General features: G+C 39.2%; 1 protein-coding gene across 6 annotated transcripts in view; it reads right to left on the bottom strand.

The window, feature by feature from the left end:
• The window catches only part of ASXL3 (ASXL transcriptional regulator 3), a 188,673-nt gene extending 168,620 nt beyond the window's left edge, over window positions 1-20,053 (bottom strand). The window contains exons 1-3 of one of the 6 annotated variants that reach the window (XM_084964439.1): window positions 6,117-6,232; window positions 3,191-3,246; window positions 2,995-3,088 (exon numbers count right to left, since the gene is read on the bottom strand). Coding sequence is in view for 1 of the 6 variants with exons in the window: in XM_084964442.1 (XP_084820568.1) it covers window positions 19,786-19,839 (54 nt within the window). In the remaining 5 variants the exon portion in view is untranslated. Of the gene's footprint in view, window positions 1-2,994; window positions 3,089-3,190; window positions 3,247-6,116; window positions 6,233-19,129; window positions 19,160-19,444; window positions 19,555-19,785 lie in introns of those variants that run through there. The other 5 variants (XM_084964436.1, XM_084964442.1, XM_084964437.1 and 2 more) reach the window with 5 other exon arrangements.
• Window positions 20,054-20,586: the final 533 nt, after the last annotated feature.

Raw genomic sequence — 20,586 nt, 5'->3', positions numbered from 1 at the left:
TCCAGCATTATTACTGCTGTGGTGTGGGTTCACTCCCTAGCGCAGGAACTTTTGTATGCCACAGGTACAGCACCCCCTGCCCCCATCACCGCCAGAAAAAGGCAAGGAAGAATTGATGTATTAAATTTCTGTGGACACAACTTTTTATTTTCTTCTTCTAAAAAACACCCTCTCATACCTTCATTTGAATGGGGGCTACCCTATTTCTGTAGATACTGAAGAAATAGCTTCTAAGGCTGAGGCAATGGGATGGCGGAGGGTGCAGGGGGAACACAAGAGAGACCTTCTCCAGGATACATGAGACTAAAACTCAGGAAAGCAGGTAACAGTGGCTTTCTGGTAATAATGCCATGTGATGAGATGCTGAGATATGCTGAAAGCCATGTTCCTAGTCCTGTGGAAGCAGCCAGGCTCAGAAACTGAGGCTTCTGTACAGAGAGAAGCAGCGATTAAAGAGCCCTCTTTCACAGGATACTGAAAAACACACAAAATAGATTTTCTTTTTAAACCTGGTGTTAATTTTTGATTTAGAAGATGAATAGAAAAGTGGTTATTACTAAAACTTACTTCTTCATCATTGGCAACCCAAATTCTTAACAAAATAAGTTGGAAATGCAGTATGTTAGCCCTTTGTCAAACATGCACTTTGATCATCCAGAGACAACAGTTGAAAAATTAAACAATCATATTAAACTAGGGATTCATCAGGCAAACCTATAAATAATTCTAGCAGTAAGAGGTCTCTATCTAGAACTCAACTTGATGAATAATAGTTAACAGAATTTCTGAATCCCAGGCTTCTGAAAGAGGGCCAACATTTTAAAAATATGAAGCAAGTATCTCAATATTTTAGCAATACAACCTACAGGCCTTCTATAAACCAAAAGGTTTATGTGATATGTGCTTTCCTGTCTCTAATTAGAATTGGGCATAAAAATCTACCATAACTATTTATACGAAAAACCAAGTCAAAGATCTCCCAGCAGATTTATTGTACTCAAGTAATTAAGACATAATTAAAGTATCTGCATCACCATGTATACTAAATACAGTCTTGGGGAAATTACTTTAATATTCAACTTGATGTATTACCCACTGTAATATTAGCCAAGTTTTCCAACTTTCCATCCAATTCCCCTTTCTGGTCCTATTCCTTAAACTATGTGCTAGAGGAATGAAGGCCATATTTATCAGGGCACAAAGCAAACAGAACTGGTTTCAATCAGCCCATATTTGTTGATATGAAGCATGGGCTGAGTCTCTTTCAGGAGGCAATGGAACATTAAGACTTACCTTTGCCAACAAAAGATTCTTTATGAAATCAGATAGTCCCTATTGCTTTCTAGCTTTCCTCAGCCCTGATTTTACCAGTTGAGTTTTGCATACAACCAGGCGGGGAGCTCATTATACAATAATGCCACATTTAGAAGTCACAATGAAGAAAAATGACAAGCTCTGTTGTGATCAAACTCTCTATGCCTTTGAAGGAAATGCAAATAAGAATTACCTATTAACCAACCCTAAATTAGTGCTTACATCAAGTCTTACTTAGATTTCCCCCAGAGGTTGCCATTCAGCATTATTGAATTACACCTGAAGATAAATTAGGCCAGATGTTTTTCTCCTGGATTCACTCAACTAAAGCCAGTGGGCACTAGGTCCACAAGGAATCAATTCCTCCCTGTGGAAACTATCTTCAGAAGAAGCTTTGAGAGTTCTGCTAACTACCATGATATTCAGGTTTTAAGAGATAACTAGGGCTGCCATCAAGTGTGGAGGACCTATGAGAGAACAAACACTGGAAAAGTCTGTAGGTAACCTAGTGCAAAGGGGAGACAAACACAAAATGTGCCATCTCTATGTTATCGGGAATTAAAACGAGGAGATCAAAGTCTGTTTTGTGACCCTAGCAATTCAGTCATGGCCCTGCCTATAAAAACTATAGCAAAGTAGCTACACCCTCATATAAATGCCAAAAGTACTCTGAAGATAAGGAATTCACTGTGAAAATCAACATCCCTGCAGATAAATTTAGCCATGATAAAAAATGTAATTGGACACGTAAGGGATTGTGCATTAACAACTCCACCTCCATTTGAGCCAAAGACGGGTAGAAAATTCTAGGAAATCTGGTTTTGAGCTTTTGCTCTTGAGCCTGGCACAGATACGGCTGCATACTGGTGAGCTGAAGGTCGGGACCAACATAGTTCGCCTGGTTTAAGATGCATATGGTCAACACATTCCTTGTGGTCTGAAAGTCTGCAGGCTTTCAAGGCAAGTTTTCTACATTTTTTTCTTCCATGAAAAGGTAGGGCTCAATGGGGAGTCTGTCAGCTGTCAGGAGTTTGTGTGTACTGTATCTAGAGAAGAGTGGGAACTGGTGGGAAACAGCCCGAGGGTGACCGAGCCCTCAATGGAAGGGAAATGGAGACAGGAATCTCCGAGACAGACTGGGAAATATAATCCCTTAGTGGGGGCGCTCCTTTCTACCAGTACTCCTCTAGGCCAAAAAAAAGAAAAAAAAAAAAAAAAAAAAAAAAAAGAGAGAGAGAGAGAGAGAGAAGGAGGTGTTATTACAGTGTCTGCTTTCCTCTTCTCAATGGTGTGGAAATCTGGCCATACCTTTTCAACATGAAACACAATTTGTCTGGACTTAGGAACCTAAACTCATTGAAAATGTCCAGGTGCCCTTTAACTATCTCTTCAACTATCTTGGAATTCAATTCCCTGTTAACCATAATTGTTCTATTATTTCTGGTTAGAAAACTTTCCTCCTTAGCAAACAGATGGAAAGAAAGGCAATGATTTTATCAGGAAAAACCATAAACAGAATTAGCCTAAGAAAGACTATAAAAGGATTTTCCTTGTAATGAAAATCCTCTCTTGTTTTCTGATTTAAAAATATCAAGGATTTTTGCTGGAGAGGATGGTGGTACGAAGCCATTTAATGTAATGAATAAGAAAAAAAGACTTAACCTTGTTTGCCTTACTTACCTCTTAAACATGTAATTAAGCATTTAGTGTCCCATAAACAAAGAGGAAAAGGTGGCCTGGAACAAAAACATCCATTGTGCTATCAGGCCTGTATCTGTCAGGACAGGTAGAGACACAAAACAGTATAAAAATCAAACAAACAAAAAAAAACTTCCAAATCTTAGCGGATTAAAACAAACACTGATTTCTCACTCACATCTCTATGTCCAATAAAGAACCAAGATGACTGAAATTCCATCTTGTCACCAGCTTCTGTGATCAAGACCGACAAGAGAGAAAAAGGTGAATCAAACACTGGCTAGAGGGACCAAAACCACAACCACGCACCTGGTAATACCTGACTTTAAGAGGCAAAGAAAGTGCCATCTAGCACACGGCCCTAAGGAGGATAAATCAAAAGGTATGTGCCAACCTATAGTCTGTAATGAAATACCTAGTCAATCATTCGTTAAAGAAGAGATGTGAAGAAGAAAAAAATCTTAGCAGAAAACAATTTTTCTCTCTCTCTGTAGACTATCCAACACAACTGCTGACACTTGAACAACATGACTGTGTGGGTCCTCTTACAAGCTGATTTGTTTCAATAATAAATGCGGAATCCCCAACGTGGCTCAGCAGAGATGAATCCGACTAGTATCCATGAGGATTTGTCAATCTCTGGCCTTGTTCAGTGGGTTAAGGATCCAGTGTTGCCACAAGCTTTGGTATAAGTCACAGATGCGGCTGAGATCTGGTTTTGCTGTGGCATAGGCCAGCAGCTACAGCTCCAATTCAACTCCTAGCCTGGAAACCTCCATATGCCGCAGGTGTGGCCCCAAAAAGAAAAAAATAATAATAAATACTACATGATTCAAACATGGCTGGTTGAATTTATTGATATGTAAACCAAAAATACAGAGGTATGACAGGTAGGGAGTGTCAACTCTAAGTTAAACAGATTTTGGAACATGCAGATGGTCTGTGCCCCTAACCATCATGGTGTTCAAGAATCAAATGTTTATGCCAAACACACAGAAAAAAATTATAACAAAATACTAAGCTTTACTAAAGTCCTCCTATCAGCGTCTTCATCATTCATTTTTCTGGATGACACCTTTAATGGACTTCGAGTTTCTTTTTCTGTAAAGCTACCTAGGATTATCACCTCGCACCAAGAGAATAAGAGACAAAAAACTATGAAAAGACGAAGTGAGAAAACTGGAGTAATTTAAAAAGGGCCTCATTCTCCACTGAAGCTTTTAACAACTGAAAAAAAAAATGTTTAACTTTCATGAATCTTGCATTTCCTACTATGAAGCTGAGCTCACTAAATAGTGAATTCTGGAAAAAGAAAAAAAAAAGGCATTAGAAGATTAAAAGGTAATGCAATTATCTGTACCTCCTCATTGATTTTAATTTGTTTGTTTGTTTGTTTTCCTGCTCATAGTCCTACTACTCCTATTTCATTACTGGAACTTGTTTTGTGAAGATAGCATTATCTAAAAGTGACAAGACAGACATATAAAATCTAGAGAAAGGATGAGAACAGGAGATATACGATATTTTGAAAGAGAGAATTTTTCTACAGCACACAAACTTTGTTTCATTTAAGCTCCAGGAAAAGAGAAATGAATAAACAAGAAGTGACAGCAAAAAGACTGTGACATCCATAGAATTCTACATGAAATAAGGAGTAATTATCTTATGCTGATCTTATCGCAATATTCAGAGAAATGAGTGAGGCTTTCCACCACAGGAAAGAATAGTTTACTATCTTTCGCTACCCTGGTATTCTCTAAGGGTCATGATCAACCCTGTGAAGAAAATTTGGCATTTAAACAGTGGATAAAAAATATTTACTTGCATCCAGAAAGTACCTAGAAGCTTCATCCAGAATAATAATAGATTTTGTGAATTCAGATCATGAATTGTGCTAAACTATGTTATAAATATTATATAAAGACCACTCATATATAACTCTATTTAAAGAAATTGGACTGTGAGGGAGAACAGAACAGAAACCATCCATTGTTAACTTCCAGCCTCTAAATCAGGAAATTATGTTTCAGAGAAAACACTCCAAGGAAATCTTCAGAACCTTTGCAATGGCTGCCTTGGCTTTAACATTTCGAAAATGCAAAACAAATATCATAAAAACAATACCAGAAAGAATGAATAAGAAAGTATCTAAACTTAATACACCTAAGGTCTAGAGCTTTGAAGTTAGGCAGGCATGGATTTTAATCATTGCTCCACTACTTAGTAGCTCAGCAAGTTGATTCACCTACTCTAAAAGTAAAGGCAATGGCATCTATAATTTGTTTTCCCAGCATACTTTCCATCTGCCTTATATTGGTGCTTCTATGTAATTTTCTTCTGCTCTATGGGACCTTTCTGCAGTAATCAATCATGTTACCTGATCCTAGTCAATGCTGTTGGTAAGGGAGGAGCATACAAGCCAAGGAGGTCAAATACTTCCCTGGGAAGGCATTTAAAATAATGACAATAATAATAATGAGAGTGGAGGGAAAGTGATTCTTTTTACACTGGTATGCTAAGCTTAGAGGATGCAGGTCCTCTAAGGATGATCCAGTGACCATCTTATTTTGCCTGAGAATTCATCAGAACCTGTCTACAGTATTAAGTCAAGAAAAAAACAAAACCCCAAGATGAAGAGAAAGCAAATACTGTGATGTCATTCTCTACTTCTACACCCGCTTACAACTGAGGTCCACCCCTTGGACTTCTGTTATGTGAGCCTTTTTACTTAGGCTAGCTTGCACTAAATTTATTTCACCTGAAACTGAGAGAAACTCAACTTTAACAGACACTCTAAATCTCAATTTCTTCATTTAAAAAACTGGATAATATTACAATGTGTCTTCTACATTTGCTCCTAGGATTAAACAATGCAACGCACATAGCAAGTTAGTGTAGCATCAGGCATGTGACTATCCAATATGCATTAGCTCTTATTAGCCATTACCATTAATTCCTTTAGCGGTAGTTACTTTAATTAATAGTTACTTTGTAATAGCAGTATTTTAGGATAATTGGTATATGAAGACTATTGCATCACTATATCAGATTTCTTCTACACTGTCAAAAGGCTATGACATCAGGCTTATAAATATTTTACTTACACGTATAAGGGAGATTATTTACTTTGCAATTCCCAATCTGTGCTGTGATCAATGTACTAGATAATTCTTCTCTTGGTTTGCAAGTCATAGAAAGCCTTTATAGATCATCACTGTACCTTATTAAAATTAAACATAGAATATTAATTTTAGGTTACTGTATTCCTATACACGGTACAATTTTAAAATTACAAAAAAGTATCTTTTGGGCCCTAAGGGTTTTTTACGTTAATTTCCCAAAGGTCATGGTCCATATTTCATTCACATGGTACCTAATATATTAATGGCAGGAACAAAATATTTTTCATTGCTATTAATCTCATCAAATTATTACTCCAAAGTAATGTAAAAGGGCTACTGGGCTGACAGTGGACAGAGACTTTCAAAATCTACCAGTTGTCTAAGTCTCAGGAAATCTGATCCCTTCTCTAGACTGCACAATGACAATTCTGTAATGACACAGAAATAAATCAAGAGGACTTTTAAGTTTTATAGTTCTATAGATCTTCCGAAAACTTTGAAAGACTTAGCTCTAACAGCTCCTCCAAAAATTCTTTGACTCATTCACTTTATTCGACTATAATCAGCACCATCTTAACATGATGTGGTGCATGAGGCACTCAGGAAAAAATTATAAACAAGAATGTAAACAACTAATTATAATATACTGTCCCAACTATGAAGTGCTTTGGGAACACATAAAAAAATTCTCAAGGGAAGCTGAAATCTGAAGAAAGTATAGGAATTTACCAGATAAAAAGAAACAGAAGGGGAGGGAGAGAGAATTTTACAGAGAGAAGGAACAGTATGTACAAAGTCAAGACAAAATATGGGACAGTCTGATTAGTTCAACAATCTAACTGCACTTTTAAATGACTGGGGTTTAGAATGCCAATGGTAAGAAAAGTAAGCAATGAAACTGGAGATGGACAAAGAAGATCTTCAAACAAGTGGGACTAGACTCTTAGAAAAATGAGAAGCTATGAAAAGGTTTTTTAAAAAAGAGGTATTTTATGTATTCATTAGCCACTCCAAATTCACTTTTTCCCCTTCTCCACCCATCTCTGTGACCCAGGACGCTGACATGTAGGAATTTCCTCATGTCTCCTGGCTTATGGATGGGTTCAGCCAATAGGTCATGCCAACTGGAAACCAGTGGATGGAGGGAGAGAGGAGTCAAAGTGCATGTTGATATCCATGTTTTCCACCTTGCAGTGGTGAGGGCTGCTGTGGCTATGTTCTACTACCTATCATCACAGTCTCTGTCCGGCACCCTTCTCCCACAGTCAGAGTCCATATCACTGTGTAACCACTCCATGCTCTTCTTGACCCTTCAAGGATAATGACATCTTCCTGCTTTGCCTCACTATTCCTTGTTCTTTTCTTTTACTGTGCTCTAACTTTCCTTAATCACCTATTTTAAAATAATGCCATGTTTCCTCCAGGGACTAAGTCAGACTGAAGGGGACACCATGAACCAATTCTACCTCTAAAGAAGTGGCTATGGATTCAATAAGAACAATAGTTCTAAGTGAAGGCAAGTCTGGAGTCAGTGAAACCACTCATAAGGTGACTGCAGCAACTTAATGAGAAGGGAACTACCAGACACTAACATTAACTGGCACCTTCTAATGTCAGACACTTTGCTAAGTACTTTATGTGCATTATTTTATTTAAATATTCTAAACACTCTGTAATGTCATTATTCCCTTTAATAGGCAATTGAACTAAAATTGAGAGATGTGAAATAATTTGCCCAAGGTCAAACACATAGTAAGTGGCAGAACTGTGACTCAAACATAAATCTCCCTGACTTTTAGGCCTGTCATTAATCTACATTCTTTCCTTAACCCATATACTGCCTGAGTCAGAGTAAATTACAGCAGAAATGGATATAAATACAGCATGTAAAGATAAGGGTTTGAAGGTTTGAAGGAAAGAAAATCAAACTGGCAGAACTCAGGGACTACTGGATAAAAAGGAAAGAAAAATACAAAAAGACATTAATGATGACAAGGAAGTGTCCAGTTTGAGCATCTGTGCAGATGGTGATCACTTCCATTGAGAGGAGAAGGGTGGAGCAGACTTTCTGGGAGCAGGAGGTAGGAAAGAGACGGAGTATCAGGTTTAACTTTGTTGCCTCTACTGTGTACCTACTACAATACTGAAGAGGCCACACACTCCTTCTCATCAGTCCCAAGTAGCTAGGGTAGAGATCTTGGAACTAAAGTCTGCATTAGATGCATCTGTGTATGAACTTGAATCTTGAGCCTGGGATATAAAGACAGAGCAAACTGTGATACAAACTGTAACACATTCATATGATACATTGGGAACAACAGCAGTGTCCTACGTCAGCACTAAGTCACAGTGGTGACCATCAGTGGTGGTAGCAGTGCCCAAGCCATATCCCAACTCTTGTAGCAGGATTGTGCATGTTTTTGCTGCCCAGCCTCTAATGAGCTCTGCTTATTTTCCTAGCCTTTTTTTTAAAATTCTCCCTGACAATTATATACATGACTTTATAATTTATGGCCTCAAAAAAAAAAATAGCATTTTCTACTTAAGGTAGCAAGAGTTGTTTTTTATTGCTTGCAATCCATAATTCTGACTGATAAAGCCAGCACATTTCATTATTGTATCCTGCTCCATGTATTTGGGATGTCTTTTCCACATGGCTTTTAAATCATTTCTAACCTATAAGCTAAACTATTAGATGCTAAGGTAACTCTTGGAAGACTCAAAGAATTTATGGCGTGGTGAAGATACAATAAGTTCTATATCACAACATGATTAAAATTTTAAAGCATAAAAACACAATTAAAATATACTCTAAAAAATAATTCTCTAGGTCTTTCTGCTTTGCCTTAGCAGTTTAAGAACCCAATTAGCATCCATGAGGATCCAGGTTTGATCCCTGGCCTTGCTCAGTGGGTTAAGGATCCATCGTTGCCACAAGCTATGGTGTAAGTCTGAGACTTACATGGCTGAGATTTGGCTTAGCTGTGGCTGTGGCCAGCAGCTGCAGCTGCAGCTCCGATTCGACCCCTATCCTGTGAACTTCCATATACCAAAGGTGTGGCCCTAAAAAAAAAAAAAAAAAAAAAAAGTATACTCTAGTAGGATAGTTATACAGGTAGCTGTAGAAGTGCCAGTAGGTACCATAGTTAGAGAGGGAAACCAGGGAAGTTTGGGAGACCACTGTTAGGTTAATAATCACTCAAAAAAGCCATCAGAATGAAGCAGGCTTGCTTAACTATAAAGCTATAAATAAAAGCACGAGATGCCTGAGGTCATTAAGTGAAAGGTAAAATGAAGCCTGCATTCAAGCTCCTTAGGACCAAGGACAGGAATTTAAGGGAAAGAAGACATTCCAAAGTAGGAGACCTTCATACAGAAACCTGAGATGGTTCAACATATTTTAGCATATGTTACCACCCTTCTGCTGATTTGAATAAGCATTATGACAGTCCTAGTTTGACCTCTTAGGGTCAAATACACTCTTTACCAGATCCAGAGGAGCTAATGAAGTAAACCTGATGTCTACTCCAAGAAAGAGGAAGGCAGTCTTTTCCTTTTCCGAATTCCTATGGATTATAAAAATATAGCCCACCTAATCCTCGGGGCAGTGCTTCTTTGTCTGTCTGATTATATCTCTCACAAGCATCCTATCTTAATAAATCTATTTCCTGCTTATCACTTTGTCTCTTGCTGAATTCCTTCTGTGCTGAGACACAGCCTGAACTTCAGTAAGTCCAGACACGAGCTGAATGATTCTAATAAACACACATACATACAAACATACACACACACATACACATACACACCCACACAAACAAAACTGTGGGTTCAAGTCTCAATCTGGCTTCTGGATAAGTTTAAGTCATAAGTGTTGTCAGTTTCATAGGTACGAAGTATGATGAAGACAAATATTTAATACAGAGTATTAAAACTTCAGAACTTCAAGGATAAAGAGACCATGTAACAACTCTCAGACACAAAAAAGCATATTACCTCTTAAAAAATAACAATGAAACTCACCACAGACAAGGTATAACAACCACTGATGCAAAACATAATGAAGAAATATTTCTAAAGTACTAAGGGTAAAAAACTGTCAACTAAGACTTTTATAACTAGTTAAATTATCACTCAAGGGCGAGAGAACATGCAATCTCTTAGTTTTTTCCTATCAAGTTTCTCCAATTTTTTTTAATGAAAAATGTACTGACCTTTGTAAACAAAATGACTTTTGAACTATAACCCACATGTTTGAGAGACATTGCTTCCTAAAGGCTGCCACTGACCATTGTGTCCACCCAATCTTGGTTGTATTCAGATTAGAATTATGAGGATAGGGAGGATTTGGGGAGCGGGGTATGGCTAATAGGCAGACTTGGCCGTTTGTTCACTCTTTTAATATTTAATGTGAGTTTCTAACTCAAACACAAAAGCTTATTAATGAGAAATACTTTTAAGGGGTGGGGAAAAACAAAAACATTTCAGAAATTCAAAGACTGTTTATGAACCTAGAGACCCTCACTTAAAAAAGAAGCTGTTAAAGGAGATAATTTAGAAAGAAGAGGGAGTATGATACAAGCAATAAAATTGAGCACAGGTGCTAAAATATGCTGATAAATTTAACTATTTCATGTTAAAAATAACTACTTTGTTGTCCTTTACAAGCATTTAAAATAAATCTAAGGTTGTATAGATTGCTACAAAATGGGAAGGCTAATGTAATGTAAAATGGACATAGAATGCTAAACTCTGCATATTAGGGAAAACAATTATGTACCCACTTAAAAAGAAAAAAAAAAAAGGAATTTCTGATATTGAAATGGGCATCCCATGACCTGTTGGACCTTAACTTAACCATAAAAGTGTAAGTAAGCTCAGATCTATTCTAGAAAGATAAACACAGCTTCATTCACCAAGTAAGATTTGGAAAAGAAACCAGAAACAAAATTAGTTGGAAGGTCCAAACTCTGTAAAATATAGTGAATGAAGAGCAGAGGAGCTAAATGTGAGCTCTATTTAGAAGACACAATTTACCACCCTCCACAGATACCAGGTGCTTAGGTTCATAGAAGTTAAGTCTCCTCCAGACGGGAATGCTCTACTTTCCTCTTTGTTTGGATGCACAAAATGCATGGCACATGTGTGTGAGGTATACCATATTTAACCAAACTGGATAAATCTCTATTGAAATAGTCATAGCACATAAAAATAAACAGAAATTGTTAGTATAAAGTCTGAAATCTAAGGCAAAGATCCAGTCCAGAGTCCTCATCCTGAGATAATTGCCACTGAGTTGGGTGAGACTGCCCGAGGGGAAGAGAAAAATGAGAATAGAAAGGGGGCAGGGAGCAGAATTCTGAGATATATTAGCACTCAATGGGAAACTGAGAGGAGACCCTCAAGCAAGCAGGAAAGGGCAAGAGTGACTGAAAGAGAATAAAGAGAATATGGAAGAATTTAATTCAACACTGTTTAAGTTGAATTTCTAGAACTGACTTAAAAGGGATAGGAAATTAGACTAAACAGAGTTTTGGAATGGCAATTTCCGACTGCGAGCTTTTGAAGATATTATAAAGGAAGATCTTATAAATACTTTCTAAAGTTAGAGAATGTGTGTTATGTGTGTACAGTTGGGGGGGAGGGGAGTCATACAGAGTCTTGATGGTTCATATTGTGACTTAGTTTCACCAGCAGATAGGATAGCAGTTCCCCCAGAGAAAGAACCAGGAATGCCTTTCTGGACCTAAAAGAACCCATTTTGGCCTAAGCCATTTTGTGCTCTAAGCCTGGTTGCAAGGGTTGCCCTTGAAACAAATCTAATACTTAAAGATCAAGGGAGGGGATGCAAGAGAAGCAGACAAGAAACAATAGTACAGTCTTGGGGAAGGATCCTGGTTCCTCAAGGGATACACATAATAATAAAACTTTGAGTTCTGCAGGAACTAAGGCCCCACCCAGGTGGAAAATGGAATGACGACAATGACCCTTCCAATTTCAATCAACTAAAGCTTGGACTCTGTTGACTTTTGTCCCAATTCCACACAGAATTCTCCTCTGCTCAAGACCTAATCTTAAAAGTTCCCCAGTTTTGCTGTTCGGGGAGACACTGCTTTGGGAAAGATATCTGGTTTCTCCTTACTTGCTACAAGTAATAAATTCTTTCTTCTCCTGATTTGGCTTGGTTGTGTCTATTTGTCTACTGGTCACCCACCAAGAGTCAAATCCAGTTTTCAATTAACAGTACTGCAACCATGTCAATCAAGGTTCAATGTACGCACAAATTACATGTGTAGTCATTTATTCTTGACATTAAAACAAACAAACAAAAGAAAAATCTAACAGTAACCAACAGCCTCAACATACATGTCTTCCTATGACTGAGCTGGAAAACAAGTCCAAAGAGCCAATCTCAATTTCTAATCCCTTGAAATTATTAAAATAGGTTTCAATACATGATAGTTAACAAAATCATGGAAATACCATATGTCTTCTGAAAAAGATGAAGTGGGGCCATTCTATTCCCTTTTTTAAGTCATAAATAATATATTCAGAAATCAACTATTGGATAAGTAAAGAAGACTGGAACACTTGCCAAAAAATATCAATTGTGAAATTATTCTTTAAATCATTATCTAGTTTTTCATGGAACAAATTTATGCCAAAGACAAGCAAAATAAACCCATGGTAAATAACTGTACCATAAAGTAAATTACACATCTATATATTTAGAAAAAAATCTTTCAAGTTCTAAGCCTGTCCATTAAGTATAAATTGCACTGCCTTAGAGAATTTCTCAGGTTCTAAAAGTTCCACCAAAGCTAAGGTCTTGGATGTCATTTAAGTTATATATTTCAGCTATTAAAGTCAATGTTCTGACAAGCCCTTTGGCTCTAACCCCAGGGCATGAATTTGCCTTAAAACTACATAAGAATGTGTCAGAGGGCTATATGTCAATCAACTGGGAGAAGTGCCTATTCCCAATTTAGCCATTGTCAGTTGCTGACATTAAAACCAGCAACAGTTAATTGTTACCACTTCAAGTGGGAATATTGAGGGCAGAGGAGAGGTAGGTGTCTAAGTTCAGGCAGATAAAGCTGTTAATTGCTACCCTTTTATGTAGATTTGTTTAATAATGAAAACAATGTGGCTAATCATATAATGTTTCTATTTGTTCCCCAAGGGCTCTTCAGGGAAAGTTTCAGTCAGGGTTAGATTTCCACAGCTACCAACTGTGCGAGGACAAAAGCCAAACAATCAAGGCACTCAGGGCTGGCAAATAGCGGAAAGTCCTTCTATACCAAAGCCCCTCCTCCTGGCCCTATCAGGAAGGAGCCAGGATCTGCTACTGAAGACCCTGAGGTTGGGGAGAGGGGATTTTAAATTATAAATTAACAATAACGACTGTGCAAACTTTCGATGCTTAAAAAAAGAGAGAAATGAAAGGCAGGGAATAAGTCTGATGTGCGCTTGGATCCTCTCCATACCTCCACAGATGAGTGACATTCACATCAGTTAACATGCCTGTGCTATTATTATTACTATTATTACTGTTACTATTATTATTATTATTATTAATTAGAAAGGCAGCACAGAATTTTAAAAAAGATCTATGCCAGCCCTGCTCCTTTTAAGCAAGGTGAAGAGCATCATTAAACTGCACACTAGGGGAATGAGTTACTGAGATAACCCTAGCTGCCTATTGATCTCAAGGGAGTATTTTTTTGCAAATAAAAGCTCTCTGTATGTTTTCTACAAATGTAAAGTATAGTACTTACTGATGTTTACTTTTCCTCAGTTGGCAAAGTCTATGGGGCAGAACAAAGTTGTGTTATTTAAAATGAAATTTTTCTAACATCAAATTTGGTTTTAGACTTAATTACCAAGTAATGCAAGCATTCAGAGACACTCCTAGACTACTGGTGTCCCCTCTCTATAATGAATATTCATTTTGGTTTGTGTGTGTGAGTGTGCATGTCCTGTGTGTTTCTATTACCCCTGATCCCAAGAGCCCCATGCTACAATTTAAAAGGTCCAACCATCTTAAAATGATTTTCAATTGGGTCATAACTTAATGTTCAACTTTATTTCAGTGCCCACCTCCTCAAGTCTTATGATATTTCTAGGCTGGTCTGCTCATTGTCCCCTGAACCCATCCTCTTGCCTGACCCTACACTTTCACCCATGCAGTACCATCTTCTTAGAATATTCCCTCATCACCTGTTTAGTCTTACTCATTTCAAGGACAAACCAAATTTCACCTATTCCATTAAGCCTTCCACAATCACTGCACACTGCACAGCTGCTCCCTTTGGTAAATCTGTAAACTGGCACCTCTTGATTGGTCCTATGATGCCCACAGATAGTATCTTCTCAGTCACCCTCCAGTTTTTCTTGCCTCCTCCACTGAACTCTACACTCCTCAAGGACATCTCATTGTATCGTCCCCAGCACTTGAACCACAGGCTATGTAGTAGCCCTCAAAATATCTGGGGAACTATACTTCACATTTCTAATGCATTTCACTGAGTGTTAAAACTATTACATTATTAAAAATTAAATTTAAATTACCTTATCAGTTAGCTTTTCTGTGGTGAAATTCCTTTACAGGTATAACTCTACAAGTCTAAAAGCTACAATTAGCTCCTCTGCTACCAAAGAATTTGTCAAAAAGAGAAAAACTTAAGAAAGAATCAATTCTTAAAATTCTCTTTCATGTCAGCAAGAAATAAAAAATTAAAAACCTATAGACTAGGCCGAAGTTCACATTCCTCATTATTTCAAGCATATTTTTTTTTCCAACTTGAAACTCATGCTTTTTTTCACAAGAGGCATAGAGCTTGCTAAATGTTTTTCCATATTTCAAATTGCAAAGTGAAAATTTAGGTTCCATATCTGAAAGAAAGATGATGAGATATAGACATAAAAAGATGATGCTATGTGTGGATCACAGAAAACAGCTGAATCAAGCCAACCGAAATGTAAGCTATTGAAAATAAATCTCCATTTGCTCAACACATTAGCCAGGCTCCTAAACCAGTAAGCATGGTCACAGTTATGCTCATGTGCACCTTTGGGGCTTACCCCAAATCACAAGTCAAAAATGTTCTCAACTGCTATGGTCTGGTCATAACCTCCAATCTGAGTGCCACTAGCTCAGTAAGAAAGCACCAAAAGAGGGACCAATGCTCTCCCCTTCACCCCCATGTTCATCGTCCTGAAAAAGGATACTTATGTCTAAAATACAAAGACAAAAGGCAAGGCAACCACCAAATTAACAATTATGAACTGTTTTCTAATTTCACAGCCACCATTATCATTCAGCTTTGATAGAAACCCTAGCAGTTTATTTAGAATATAATGCATTATGCAAAAGAATCTTCACTGTGCAAAAGATTCACACAGACTTTAATTAATAAACCCCCCTACTTAATTTTTAATACAATATGATTTTCAAAAATTCAATTTACTTAAAACCTTCAGTTAACTCTGCTATGGCATAAAGGGGTTTGCGCCTGTTTTCTCCCAACAATGAGGCAAATTTGTCATTAAAATTTTTTTTCAAAAGGTCACCTTGAACTACCAAAAAAACCCCACTGATATTTATTATCTGTGTGAATGTATCTAAACTACGAGCAAATAAATCAGGCATGTTACCAAGCACAAAGCTATTGAAGATTGTTAAGATTTATTTCCAGGTGCCAGTGAGACTAAACAAAGATTGTAAGGAACGAAACAAACAGAAGGAAACTCAGGGAACAAATTAATACATTGAACCATTATCCTAACAGCAGCATTCCCTGTAGAACAAAGTGATGAAACTATCAAAAAGCACTTCTGGAAGCAACAACATTTTTGCATGTCAAAAAAAAAAAAAGAATTAACCTAGAATAAATATATAAATAACAGTATGTTCTATGTTAAGCCAGTAACAAAGAAACCCCTTAGTGCAGTAAAACAAAGTCCTGTCAAATCCCCATTTTTTACAAAGAAGCATGAAGATCCTTTCACAATGGTTTAAACTGTATTTATAGTAACAGAGTGAAGACTTGAGATAAAAGTCAAAAGGATTAAAGTCAAAGCCCCAGCTCAACATGAGTTATGGTTTTGATTTTTATTCTTATTGTGGTCTACAAATATTAAGACAGAAGATATTTCCATGTGATTGTGAGATCCTCTGAGACTCTACAACCTTAGAAGAGCAGATAAAACAGATGAAAATGCATCTGGTTTGGGAGCAGACTCCATATTAAATGGCACTGCACTAAGTAACAACCACAATGCAGAAGGCCGAGGGGGAGGGAGGTTGAAGATTGAAATTTCTGCAACTGATGCAGGGCAGAAAGAAAAAAAAATGGGGGTGTGTGTTACATTACTATTTTAAAATGGCAGCCTGTTAATAATCACCACATTCCTGAAAATACAGGGGAATTATGCCATCATTCCTCCTTTCCTAAAATAAACCTCACCACATACAAACATGACATACTTCTATGAGAAAATTGGTAGAGCTTGATAGCTGCATCTCTATCTAAAACAAAATCCCTGGAGTTATGCCTCAGAGTTTATAGATTTGGAGACTATATACTTTTCTCACAAAGGAAAAAAAAAAATCTGCTGTCAAATGGAAGTTCTTAGGTTACTCTAGAAAGAATTGTTCTTCCATATGCATTTTTCTTAAAAATAAATACAGAGTTACATTTAAACATCAGCTTTTGGTCTTAATTCAGAAAATATATTTTGCATTTCCTCTGTCCTGATATCCTCTTGTTCAAGATAATCACACACACAGACACACACACAACCAGTAAGAGATTCAGATAGATACATATAAAACATAGTATATGCTGCATCAATTGGAAGGTTATTCTTAATTTAATTAGGATACTCCCTCTTTAGTTCATATATTGCAAGAACCACATACTGAGCTGTATTTTTTCCATCCATCCTTAGTCTCCAGTAAAATCAGGCAGACATTCGATTTAACATTAGATGTAGAAAAGGCTAAAATTCCTTAACAACAACCACAGCAAAATCAGCAGTGGCAGTATACAATACAGAACAGTATTTCTATCACTGAAATTTTTCTTAAAGGCATTCCTTTTTCACTGAGTTAAATTAATACTATCAATTATAAGAGTAATAATGTTTTTCACACAAGTTTAGAAGAGAGTCTATATGCATTCATGTAATCATAAAGAAAACATGAAAAACTGTCACTATTACCCAAAGGGAACCATTTCTCTTTTTTCACAAAATAAGTTAAGAATGATCATAAGTCACTACTATAAATGGCAAATTTCTGGAAAAGATTTCCAGTAACAATCACTGGCTATTTTATTCAGTATTTTATTTCAACTGTCACACTCTGAATACATACACATTTGTACAACTACCAGGGGAAAAATAACTTGAACCAAATTGAAAAATTACTATAACTACTAGTTCAATATGTCTGGTTAAAACAGAGACATCTGGTCTATCATTAATTCTTTTGTGTTGATGACTCCTAGAGTGTCTTTTCCCATCAATGAACTTTGCAAGAGGAAAATGCAACTTTTAACAAAACACTGTAACTCAGGAACGTAGTTCAAGATTTATCAATACAAGATATATTATAACCAGATCAAATAAAGCAAGTACTTTCAAGAATAGCATAGTATACTGATTAAATACAAATGGTTAGCTTTAAATTCCATCAGAATTCTGTTATTTATTAAATAATTCGCTGCAGGCAGACATAGCTAATTCATGAATCACTATTTTAAAATATTTATAAATCAACTCGTTGTTCACTTGTTTAAAATACATACACTGAAGCTCTATAATAATACTTGATTGCCACTCCAAGGAACCTGAATAATGGATTTTCGAAAGCCTTGCACACTCCCACACAATTCTGAATTAATGGCTGAGCAAACAATAAGTAATGTACTCAGCTCTAGCAAAAACTCTGCGATAACATCAATCTGGCATCTACTTAACACTCACTGCTACTTTTCACATATTCCTCACAAATAAGTTTCCTCTCCCAGATGCAGTTCATTAGAAAATGACTATCACCTGCCCATTCATCCACGGAGAGTAAGTGATTTAGTGATTAACACAATCACAGATACGGGGAGAAATCATAACATACACTACTACAAATTAAAAGATTAAGTAAAGGGGCCTGGCCACTTCCGCTACCAATAACTAGACTACAATTAGGAAGGACTTTTGTCACTTCTTCGCAGGGCAATAGGGCCAATTATCTAAAACCCTTTTGCCAGAATTCAGAGACATACCAGCAAGGCCCTTCAACCAAACTCAGATAATCACTTTTGACAAATGTTCTCCTTGAACATGATGTAGTTACCTAAAAGCTTAAAAAAAAAAAAAAAAAAAAAAGACTCCAGTTATAGTAAAACAATCTTTACAAAGTCAACCCAATAACATACCCTGAGGTCTTTTCCCCCTACTGCTGCGTGCAGTCTAATTTCTTTTGGCCAATTTATAACCGATAGTTAAGTTAGTGAATAAATATTTAATTTATGCAGCCGAAACCCTGAAAGGCTGAGCTCCAAATGTAATTGCATTCCCCTGAGACACACTGTACAGAAATATCCTTAAAAAAAAAAACAAAACAAAAAAAAAACGTTTACAGCTGTCCTTTAAAAGAAAATGAAGAAAAAAGAAAAGAGAGAAAAACCCACACATACACATGCATCAATCCAAAGATGCCGACGCCCCTCTGCCAACCAGCATTTCTATAGAGACATTCTTTCGCTGATTAAAACGTAAGCTCCGAAAGGTTAAAGAAAAGGAAAAGCAGCCAAGTAACACCGCCCAGGAAGCCAGCAGTGAAACACACCTAGCTGTACACTCTTAATACCCTCCCGCTACAAATGACACTGACCCAACTTCACCAAACACACACACCTCGGCACACACACTCACAAATTGCACACACGTGCATAGAATGTACACACAAACACCGGGCAGAGCACAATACCTACAGACACCGACGAACTTGATCCGCACAAAACATGCACGTATCAGTGTGCATACATAATGCACACGACACGGCACACAGACACGCAACGACCGAGCCCACATGCACACGCCCCACAAGTCCGGATCGGACACACCGTGCATGCACGTGTAAAATGTATGAACTCACAAACGCTGAACATACACAGAGACCGTGCACAGAGAGTTATTGATGAAATTCCGGGGGGTGGAGGGGCCAGGAGGGAGTGGTAATTGCCACACAAAGGTCTCCGGAGCAGCAGGGAGGGAAGTGGAGCGGGGCCGAGCGCTCGGAAATTCACCCGTGGAGGAGGCACAGCCGAGCCCCGGGAGCGAAGTACCGGGAGAAGTGTCCCGGGCGGTCCCGGGCGCGGCGGGCGCCGGGTTCCCCGAGATAATCGCTGCGCCCCTCAGCGCGCGCACGCACACACACACACACACATACACACACACACACACACACACACACACACACAGAGGGGCCCCCAGGCGAGCCCACTCCCGCAGAATAACAAAGAGCAGGAGCCCGGCAAGCGGGCGGCGGCTCGGGCTGGAAGTGGCCGTCTTCGCCGCCGCGGGCCGGCGCGGAGCGAGCGGCGGGGCCGGTGGGACGCGCGGGCGGCGGGAGGGGGGCGGTACGTACCAGGCGGGCAGCCTCGGCCCAGGTGCGGTCCTTCTTCTTCCTCTTGTCTTTCATGTTTGCATCTCATTGATGGTTCTGATGATGACGTGGGGGATTCCACGGGGTGCTCGGGGTTCGGGCGTGGAGACAATGACCCAGTGACCCGGTGACCCGCACTCGCTCCGCGGGGGGAGGCGCGCGGGCGGCGGCGGCGGGTGGGAGGGATGGAGCGAGGGGGGTGAGTCGGGGGTGGAGGCGCGCGGGCGGCGGCGGCGCGCGGCGGGCGGGCCGGGGGCGGGGGCGGCGGCGGCGGCGGCGGCAGGGCCAGGGACGGGGCGGGGGCGGCGCCGGCCGGGCTCGCTCGTGCGGGGCTCGCGCTGCGCCGCCGCCGCCGCGGCCGCCGCGGTGACAGCTCCGGGGATGCTCCGCTCGGCCCCGCTCACAACAATACACTCTGACGTCACGGGGAATGGCGACGCGGCCGCACACTCGCCGCGCTCACACTCGCCGCGCTCACACTCGCCCTCTCTCGCGCGCACACCCGCGCACACTCGCCGCTCGCCCCCCCAGCCACGCCCTGAAACCCTCGCGAGACCCCTCTCCCTCCAACCCAACCCCCCAGATCCGCAGGGCGCTGCCCACTCTGTGCAGGCCGTGCCCCTTCGGCCCCCCTAAGGGCCGTCTGACACGGACACGATAGCCTTTGGAACTTGTGAGTCCGCTCCGCAACTCGATGCCTCTGTCCTGTGCGCTCACACCCACACACTTACTCACTACTCACTCCGCACTACTTCCCTCTGCTGGACTTCTTTAACCCTTTTC

The sequence above is a fragment of the Sus scrofa genome, chromosome 6 (assembly GCF_054392235.1).
Source record: "Sus scrofa isolate SSC_HxYL_T2T_F1_AM1 chromosome 6, Sscrofa_HxYL_maternal_Yorkshire_Landrace_v2.0, whole genome shotgun sequence".
NCBI classification, from domain to species: domain Eukaryota; kingdom Metazoa; phylum Chordata; class Mammalia; order Artiodactyla; family Suidae; genus Sus; species Sus scrofa.
The sequence above is the reverse complement of the archived record's forward strand: the minus strand, read 5'-3'. Positions and strand labels throughout refer to the sequence as shown.